The following is a 10,295-nucleotide window of genomic DNA, read 5'->3' on the forward strand; positions in this document are numbered from 1 at the left end:
TGCTATCTTTCCTTGTTTGTTTGTAATTGAGGCATGAGTGGCTGAATGCATAGGATGCCACTCAGGGTGCCTGGTGAAAGTGCTGCAGGTGAACCCTATGGGGGCAGCCCCGGAGAAACTGTAAGGCAGGCTGGATAGCTCAGTAATAGAAAAATGTCTCTCCTCGCTGGGAAAAGGGGTTTGCATAGTGGTAGCCTGGCTGTTTGAAAGCAGTCTCTCAAACATCATTGCTACCATGAAGGTATTGCAAGCAAGGTAGAAAAGTGTTAGGTGCCAGATAGAGGGACCGGGGAGGTGGGGCACAGACTTCCCAAGACCCCTCAGGTCTTGCTACATGCCTGTGCTGGCTGGTCTGGAGCATGAGCAACACATGGAGGGGGACCCATGGATACTCCTGCCCCTACATATCAGATCAAGCATATGCTCTGGCTGGTCCAGAACCCATGCTGCATAGGGTGGCTGCCCTGCATGGGCTGGAGTGGGCATCACATAGGGAGCATCAGAAAGGGCAGGCAGGTGCTATGAATGCTGGATCCAGCACTGGGAAGGAGTGGATCCTGTACTGGGAGCTCTGTGGGCTGTGGCCCTACACCCTGGATTGGCTTTCCCACTGAGGCATGCTGAGCTGGGTGCTTGCTGTAACCCTTTGGTGTCAGCCACAGCACTTCACATAATTCTGAACCAGTTTCCACTCAGTGATATTTGGAAATGGTTCAATTGTTGTGTGTGTCCCCACCCATTAACTGAGTGGCAGGGATAGCAGAGAGGCAGGCCTGCACAGGAATCATTGAAACTCTTTATAGTAATGAGTTTCACACAGCTGTGAGTGAAATTGTTAGGCTAGTGTGTCAGTTCATAGGTCCGTGTTAAATAGAAGTTGTAGTTTATATTCCCTGGTAGAATGTATGGAATGAGCTAACTGATTTTTTTTCAGATTGAAGTTCTAGGATTCTGAAACAATGGTTTGGTTTAAGAGGAATCTTTAGAAAAAGCTCTTTATCATTGTGGATTTCATCATGGGATAAAATATCACATATTTTGTTTCCTTTTAGGATCTCTTCCACATTCCGCCTTCTTATAAGAGCACAGTTACATTGTCCTGGAAACCTGTACAGAAGGCTGATGCAGGGTAAGTGTTGCAAGAAATCTTGCTTAATATGCTGCCCTAATTAATACTTGCATTGTGGAATCCTCATTTTGTAACATGTAGTAACTTTCTAGTATGTGTTCAGCATGCAGTCAGAAAGGACACAGTCATAGGTGAAATAAAGATTCTGTTGCATAAAAGTTCATTGTATTTATTGGGCAGATTATATTATGCATTGTGATAGGGTCCGAAGCCATCATGACTGCGGTTATGGAAATGCAATGTAAAATGTCTAGTCTTGCTCTGGTAAAATGCAAAATACTTAATCAATGGAGAGCAGCCTAACTTTATCTTGTGAAGGATTTATAGTATCATCATCTAGGATTGTAGATGTAATGTTGAAGCATTTCAGATGCCTTTTGAAATGCTTTAGAGGGCCAGCGGCAAACATATATGCCCTTTGAAACATCCCAAAATCAGCTGAACTGCTTCAGCTCCTGTTATGTGCGCATAGCTCTGGCATGAGACAAAATCCTTGGGTCATCCAGAATCTCACAGTATTCCATTCACCCTGCTGCTTTCCCCCTACCCCCTCCTCTCCTCCTCCCCACGTGTTGCAGGGGTGAGAGCTGGGAAGACAGGCTGACGTCCTTCCTGCTTTCCCACCACCTGGTCACTGAACCCTGGCTGCTCCTGCCACCCTCCCCCCCAATACCCAGAGTGCTGGAGCACCACTGGGGACCCCCCAGTCCCCAGCAGTTGGGGCACTGCTGGGGACTTCCACATACCTCTCCACTGGTGGGAAGTGAGTAGGGGAGGAGTGGAAGCTGAGTGGCAGCAGGAGCTGCTAAGTGGCAGCTGTGCACTTTCCCTGCCCCCCACCTGCCTGGGACACCATTTGCACCCCTGTTGTGCCCACTGGCTGGAGAACACACTGCTGCATCAGCTGGGGCAGTTTTGAAGTACTCCAGCTCAGGGGCTGCACCTGTCTGGAGTCTGAAACAATATGTTTGTTAAATGTTTTCAAGCCCATTTCATTTGGAAACATTTCAGATGTTACGTATGTTTCCACTCTAACCATTCTGGCTCTTACTTAATAGTCTGTGAAACTGAACGTGCTGTACTTGTATGTCTCACTTAAGGGAGTGTGTGCTGTCTTCCAAAGATGTGGTTTTGCTTTTTTCCTTTGTAGGCAAAAAAGAGCAAGTGAAGATACAACCTCAAGTTCACCCCCGAAGAAAGCTGCAGCAGGACCAAAAAGAGATGCAAGACAAATATACAACCCTCCCAGTGGGAAATACAGTAGCAACCTGGGTAGCTTTTCTTATGGTGAGTTTTACAAAAGAGTTTTGTACAATCAATTATTTACCTATGGGAAAGAGAGAATTGAGGACAATTCTCACAAGATCACCTCTAGATTCAGAATTAGGCTATCATGACCGTTTCATGTAATTGTATTTTTATTTCTAATCACTAGTAGAGTAGTAAGTTTTGGGTAAGTGTATAAACTTATCTACTGTGAAGTTCATGCTGTAAATTTTAGTAGTGATCAATAGCTTGCAATCACTTAGAATTAGTGACTAAATTATTTAAAAGCCAAGATATAACATTTATGTCATGGTGACAATGACAGAACTTTTTCAAGAGTAAGAATTATGTCTTTGTCAACTCCCCATGGTTGGTATGTTTAACACAGGTTTTGCACAACACAGTGTACCTTTAGGGTTCAAGACTTGGCATTTAATTTAATATGTCTTTCTGTTAGTGGAGCAGCCTGTCTTTTCATTTATGTTTAGTTCCTTGCTCAAAACTATCTGGTTTTAAATAACTAGAGTACACTTAAAATCAAGAGGCAAGGACAGAAATATAATGACTATTAATTCTTTAAACTACGGAGGGAAGAAACAGTAGCAGGAAAATAATGCACTTTTATGTTTTAACAAGATGATTGTTGAGATCAAACTTTGGATTCGTAATGATCGCCTGAGGAACACTTTGGTTCTTCCACTGAGATCAGACTTGTTCTTAATGCAAGTGTTCATTTATGCCATCTCTCTCTTCAGCTTAGTTTTAGTAGTATTGGTTCTTTAAACATTAAGATCCCAGTCCAGCAAGACACTTAAGCATGTACTTATTTAACTTATTAGCCCCGTTGAAGTCAAGAAACAGTCTTGTTGACTTCAGTGAGGCTCATAACACAGATTCATAGATGTAGGGTTGGAAGGTTTTTACTGCCCAAGTGCAGTACCCTGCACTTTTCGGTATTGAATCCCATCCTATTCTCATTCGCTCACCTCTGTAACCTGTCCAGGTCCAGCTGTGTCCTGTCCCACCCTTCTAGCATGCCCATCTCACACCGAGGCAAATAAAGTACATGCTTAAGTGTCTTGCTGGTTTGGGATCCTAATGTTTAAAGAACCAAAACTACTAAAATTTAGCTGAAGAAGTAGACGGCATAAATGAACAGTTTAATTTAAGAACAAGTCTCATCTCAGCGGAGGAACCAAAGTATAAGTGTGTGTGTGGGTGTGTTGTTCATGGGGGGTTAGTCCAGATAATTGTACCTAAAAGAACAGTAACAGGTATGATTTGGTATGTAATTTCATTTTTAAACAGTGTTAAAGCAAAAGACACTTGGAGACCTCTATGGAATAAATGCATTTGCTTTTATTTTCAGAGCAAAGAGGTGGTTTCCGAGGTGGCCGAGGGAGAGGCTGGGGAGGACGAGGCAATCGCAGTAGAGGAAGAATCTACTGAACAGACCATTATATTCTCCAGGGCTACTACAGGTGAAAGCACCTGTCAAAAGTGAACGTACCATTCATCAAAGGATTGCCTGGGTTATTGTATCCCTTCAAGGACTGCCTTCCACTAAAGACTGACTTAAATGTTCTTTATACCTTTGTATGTATGATCTACTTTTCTAACGGACTACAATTCGTCCATAGTGAAACAGCAACTGTATTTTTGGATGCTTACAGTCAGCGACTTTGAGTTCTTATTTTTGAAGTGTCTTCAGGGTTTATTCAGAAATGGAAAACAGCGTAGATGTTTTATCTGAAGCTACATCTTGATGGTTTGTATATTAACCTAAAAATCAGCTATTGCATAATTAAACTATATAATTGAGTTTGTGTATAAAATAACGGACAGGAAAGGCTTGATTACAAAGATGTGTCAGTTAATACTGACAGCTGAAATAATCCTTTCCTCATCTATAACCATACTTTGCAATATGTGGAGAAGAGTACCATTGTGAAATTAGCATTTACTTACTTTTCATAAAAATCGTTGACTGAAATAAATGCTGGTTTTATAACGTCTGCAACATGGATGCAAAACTTTTGCCTGTAGCATGAAGCAATCCTTTTATTTTTAAGATGTGGAGAATGTGGTGTTTTTGTTTTTGCACATCTTACTCTTCTCCGTGCATTGTAACACAAAGGTGACGTTTTGAAAATGGGTTTTTAATGTTTAATATAAATGTGTGCATATACTTATGCCATGAAATTTCAATAAACCAACAAGAAAAAACAATAAATGAGTAGAAATATTCCCAGAATGGGGCAAGCCTGATGTAATGATTAAGCTTCATAGTATGAAGCTGGACAGGAGAAGATAGCTGGCCTTTCCTGCGCATTGAACATTTCTGGGTTGGCTGGCACTTGACAATTTTTTTTTTGTTTTAATCAATACAACTGCATTTTAAAAATATATAAATAAAATTGTATTTTGGGTAACACAGAAAAATTACAGTTATGTAGTTTGATTCAGGTGAAGAATTAAAGATTCCATGCAATTTAGTTTTTAATAATAGCTTGTAATTCTTATTTAAATGCGGACACCCAGTAAATACAACTTAAAAGAACAGTGGAGGGGGACGGGGTGGTGTTTGTTTAGGTTTTTTTACCACTGAAGAATTTTTTGCTTTTTTCTCAGGTCATTCTTGAAAGATTCACTATTGAAACGGTTTAGGTGATCGTAAAAAGAAGGAAAGTTGGAAGGGAAAATAATTTTAAGCGTTCAGAGATATGTTGACATAAAATAGCTTAGGCTTTAGAAGTCTGAAGGATTTCCCTTTAATTTTTTTTTCAGTCATTTTTACGTCCGTACCCTGACAAACCAAATGCCTGAAAGTGATGTTTTCAATTTAGTTTCGCGTGTATATGTGAGTCATAGGATATGAATCTGATACAGGTGTCTTCATTAGCATGCTGATATTTATCACTGCAATCTGAGCATATGGCATGGGCATTTCTGGAACCTAGTGCAAGATCTTCTGGAAGAAAACAATTATTTAGAGAGGCCTGCATAGCAAAACTATTGAGGTTAAAGAAGCAGTAAACTGAAATTTCTTAACTTTGGGTCTGTAACTGTAAACTTTGGACATTCCGAAAGCATTTGTGCTGAACTTGCATTTCCAGTTTCAAAAGAGCTGCTAAATTTAGATTGTCACTAAGAAACTAACCATATGAACAATAACTTTCACATATGGAAAAAAAAAATATCAGTTTGGTAACAGGTGCTGGATAGGTGGTACAAATGTTCCAGGTGAAAATTTGGCCTATTGCATATGTGGTAATTAGTTGACATTTTTTTTTTTTAACAAAGGATTTTCATAGCCTATTTGCAAGCACAGTTTAAGACTAATCATTGGATACAAGCAGTTTCCTTCTCACTGAAGTTGAGTGAGTTGACTTTATGGGACTCTACTAGAGACGATGTTACACAGAGTTCTTGCTGCCTCAGAAATAGTTAGCTTCCCCTTCCTTTTATTCTTAACTTCTGAGGCTGTGAATTCTTCTGGAGACACCTGTTGACCACCTTGTTCAACTGTAAATGTTCCCTTAATGCTTTTGAAATAAAATTCATTTTGTAATTTTGTTTGAGTGCCTTGTTGTTTCATGATTACAGGGCTTTCTAACAATTTCATATTTAAAAGACCATTTTGTGATGGCTCATTGAAGGGATGTTCTCTCCTACAGTTTTATTTCATTTTAATGGGAGCTCAGATTATTTCAAATGGATAGGTATGCTTTAATCTACAACTGAAAAGCTAACAAAGGTTTGGACAGAACATGAAAGGTACATGTCCAGTAGAAGCTGTGAGAGAGTTCCAGGAGTTTGAATGCAGTTTATTCAGGAACAGGAAGACCTGTTGCTTGGAAAAGTATGTTGTAATAGGGATTCTTCAAAACTCTAGATCATGATTCTAGACACTGTCATAACTGGCAATGACTGAGCAGTGATTTAGCATCCAAGAACTGGTGAAAGATTTGTGAGAATGAGTCTGCCACTTCAGTGCACTATAGTGACATTCATATGCTTAGCCTGGAAAACCCTGTTGGTCATTGCAACTTTCAGAAAACACATTTGCCACTTTACCAAATCTAAACAACTTTCAAGTTAGTTTGCCATGTGACTTACAGGCTTGATCATTCAGTTGTCGGCATATGGCTATTATGTTAATTATCTTAAAATAACTTTCACTTAGTAGGAAGACAGACTGTTGTATTCTAAACTATCACAGAGATGCTACAACCCTTTAGTCTTTTACTTGTTCTTAAATGCATATGGACTCAATGCAAGATTTTAGTATCAAGCCAGGAAAAATCCATTTGTCAAAAAGCCTAGGTCAAGTAGACATAGTATAAAAGGAGGAGAAACAGTTGTCTCCATGCATGACTCACTATGGCTGTCCCCTCCCTTAAACACCTTATACAGCAGCATCCAATGGATAGAGGGTGAGAAGGCAGGTTCAGTGCTCTGCCCCAGCCAGCTGTCCAGCACATACAAAGCTCATGTCAATGCCAGACTGAGCAGCTTAGAAGAAAGGTCAAACAACAATAATCATTGTCTTGTTGTTGTAACCACTTAATTGTTATTATAGTCTTAATGTCATTTCATTATTGATATTCTATTACTAATACTTTTAGTATGATCTCTGGGTGCAAAGCTGTACTGCTACCCAGTGCATTCACAGATGGTGGATAGTGGAATGGCCTTCAGGGAAGGTTAGCTGTAATAAGCAGGGGTAACTGATGAAAAAGTTGTCACAGGCCAAGCAGTAGCAGAACCACCAGAATGGGGTGAGGACAGCAGATGACAATGCTTTTCCTCCTGAAAAACCACATGCATCTTTTGACAGGGCTGACACAGTGAGTACAGATTGCCACTGAAGCCTGCCTGGCCCCCATCTTTGGGTCTACAAATCCTCAACGTGAAGGAAGGTGTTTGAATCTCAATGGCTATGCTAGCAGATGAAGGCTGCAGCACAGCGCAATCCCCAGTTGCCTTGGTCTCCTTACCATGGGATCATGGTCCCATCTGTCAAGAGCTGTGAGGGGCTCGTGTGCTGCAGCTTCTCCACAATAAAACAAGTCAGGCACAGGCCCCTTCCCCTGTGGTAGAGTACAGGCAGTCCTCAGACTTAAACAGGGTTTTCAGGAGCCAATTGTGTCTTAAGTCGAAACATTGTAACTTGGAGACAATTTTTCTTATGAGAAACAATGTTATAAATGGGGGATTGGTTCCTGAACCAAGGCCCCATACCTTATTTTTACCAAAAATACACCAGAATTTTGTATTCGATCAAGTATAGATGAGTAATATAGCTACATTAATGTATTTACATTGTAAATAGCAATTATATTGATTTGGACGGACTTCTTTGAGGTGACTGTTGGACTTCTTGAAAGGCTCTTGGTTGAACTTTTTGAAGGGCTCTTGGCTGGAGTCTTCTCAGGAGTCTTTGCTGCAGTTTCTTCTGGAGTCTTGTCTGCTTTCTCAGAGAAAGCATCCAAGGAAGTTTGGACAAATGTCCTCCAGGGAGATGAAGCAACAGAGAGAACTTGTTCACGGGCATGGTGCCGCATCATATCAAGCATTGTAAGTCAAAACTGACATCAGAAAGTTGAAACGGTGTTAATTAATAAACATTGTAAGTGCGAAATATTGTAAGTTGAGGACTGCCTGTATGTCCATGCCAAACAGGCTTCCTCAACCATCTTCCCACACAGAGAGAAGAGCAGGGGAAAGATAATCATCCTCGATTGCGAGGGACTGCCAGAGATTACGATGTGGTTTTATTATTATGTTATCTTCTTTTTACTGCATTGTCACTATTATTATCATTATTACTATTATAACCATTATGTTTATTGTTACTATTACTGTCATTTTTCTTATTACTATTATACTCAACCTCTTCACTATTATTATCCTTATTTTATTAGCATTTTTATACTAGAAATTATTTGTCCTTGCTTCTATTACGTTATGACTTGATTATTACGTGCTATTAGTATTAATAATGAATGAATAGCAGGAATACGTGAAACTCCGTCGCCAGGAGCGCTGCGGCCACACCTCCACGCCGTGACATAAGCTACTGGCCGGAAGCCCCTCCCCCTGGGCCGTGGGCCCGCCCCTTCTGCTCTGGGGCTACCTCGCTCTCTCTCTCTCGCTCTCGCTCTCTCTCTCTCGCCCCCTCATCCCCCGCCCAAAATGGCGGCGGCGGAGCTTCCGGTTCCGGGTGGCGCGGGGGGGTTGGGGTCGGCGAAGATGGCGGCTGTCGGAGCGGCCGGGCGGGGCGGCCCGGGCTTGGTGGTCACCCCACTGGGCCGGGTGCTGGGTCTGTCACTGCTGCTGGGCCTGGGGGCGCCGCCGGGCGCTGCCACCACCCACTGGGTGGTCACCGAGGACGGCAAGATCCAGCAGCAGGTGAGGGGCGGCTGGTGCCCGCCGGGACCACCCCCCGCCGGGCTGCGGGTGCGGGCGGCGTCCCGGTCCCGCCGGGCTCGGCCTCGGCCTCGCTTGTGCTGCTGCTCAGCCCCTGCCCTCGTGTTAGCGCTCCGCCGCGGTCTTCGGGCTGAGAGCCTCTTGGGCAAGCGTCTGGGCCACACGGGAGCAAAGTCCCCGGGGCGGCAGGTGCGAGGCTTCCCTCCACCTTTGGGAAATGCCGTTTCCGGGTGTCTGTATGAGTCATGAGAGTTGTGTGTCTGGCGGGGATCCCCACTGGCACAGACCACAGAAAGGGCAGGATGCCCTTCACACAGTGGGCTGTTGCCGTTTGACACCTATGAGCTTGCCTGGTGAGTCCTGAACAACAGCACATCTCCAGGTGCTGCAACCCCCGGTTGAGAATCTCGTGGGATTGCTGAGAAAAGCCATCCTGTGTCTGCCAAAGCACCTAACCCACTCTCGGAGGGGAGGTGTGTTTCCCTGCTCGTCTAAATGGGTTTCTTCCACCATTTCTCTCTCCACTGCGACCCCTGGCATTCAAAGTCAAGCTTCCTTGCTCATGAGACAAGCAGGGAAGCTTGACATTAAATGCTGGAGGTTGCAGTGGAGAGAGGAACAGTGGAAAAAACCCTGCTCGTGCCCAGGTCACTCTCGCGTTTAGCATCTGCTCTCTGCCATGGTGTAATGTAGGGTACTGAGCAAGACCGGCTTCTGGTCTGACCCAGGAAATGGCAGATCTTATGATTTACGTTCTTATGTTAATTCCAGCCTGTGGTTGTATTTTGAGCCATGAGTTCCTGGATGTCACTTGTTAAAGGGTGCTTGATTTTATAGACTATGCTGGAAGAAAAGGGGAAGCCAAGTTCAATGAGTCTTAATGCTGAAGTAGCTTGGTTCTCATACAGCAAGTGCCCTCTGACACAGAGCAGTGCAAGTTGTAGCTGTGTTGGTCTAAGGGCGTAGGCAGGCAAGGCTCTTTGGGTAAATCTGATATCTTTTGTTAGACGGACTAAATAGTTGGGGGGAAAAAAGAAAAAAACTCAACTATTTAATTGGTCTAATAAAAGATATCAGACTTACCCAAAGAACCTGTCTACCTGTGTCATGAAGGGGAATTTGTAAGTACAGTATTAACTGTGATTAGTATTAGCAGTTACTAATCTGAGAGGGCATGAAAAATGACTGTGGTGCCTGATGCTTTTATTGTCAAAGCTTTTTGATGTGGCAGCCTTAATCTGAAGTGCAGATGGGTTTGAAGTTCCTCTCCTTTTCTTTTCCTATTCTTCCCTTTTCCTTTGGGTTTTGGGAAGCAATGTATGGTAGTAATGCAGTGAGCAAGTATCTATTCTCCTCTGTAGTACTTATATCTGCCTAGTCACAACTGGTTGTTTTGGTAAGGAGCTGTTTCACAGTTTACTCAATTACAGAAGAGAAGCAACTATTGTATATTTCACAGTTTTTAAAA

General features: G+C 42.7%; 2 protein-coding genes across 2 annotated transcripts in view; both read left to right on the forward strand.

The window, feature by feature from the left end:
* API5 (apoptosis inhibitor 5) overlaps window positions 1-5,971 on the forward strand; it is a 22,016-nt gene extending 16,045 nt beyond the window's left edge. Inside the window, exons 12-14 of the mRNA XM_019551922.1 lie at window positions 1,053-1,129; window positions 2,280-2,416; window positions 3,765-5,971. Of these exons, the coding sequence (XP_019407467.1) occupies window positions 1,053-1,129; window positions 2,280-2,416; window positions 3,765-3,844 (294 nt within the window). The 3' untranslated portion in view covers window positions 3,845-5,971. The remainder of the gene's footprint in view (window positions 1-1,052; window positions 1,130-2,279; window positions 2,417-3,764) is intronic.
* A 2,665-nt stretch (window positions 5,972-8,636) lies between these two features.
* Window positions 8,637-10,295, forward strand: part of TTC17 (tetratricopeptide repeat domain 17) — a 105,133-nt gene continuing 103,474 nt past the window's right edge. Inside the window, exon 1 of the mRNA XM_019551742.1 lies at window positions 8,637-8,809. Coding sequence (XP_019407287.1) covers window positions 8,651-8,809 — 159 coding nt within the window. The 5' untranslated portion in view covers window positions 8,637-8,650. The remainder of the gene's footprint in view (window positions 8,810-10,295) is intronic.

This window comes from Crocodylus porosus, unplaced genomic scaffold (assembly GCF_001723895.1).
Source record: "Crocodylus porosus isolate Cpor-Errol unplaced genomic scaffold, CroPor_comp1, whole genome shotgun sequence".
Taxonomy (NCBI): domain Eukaryota; kingdom Metazoa; phylum Chordata; order Crocodylia; family Crocodylidae; genus Crocodylus; species Crocodylus porosus.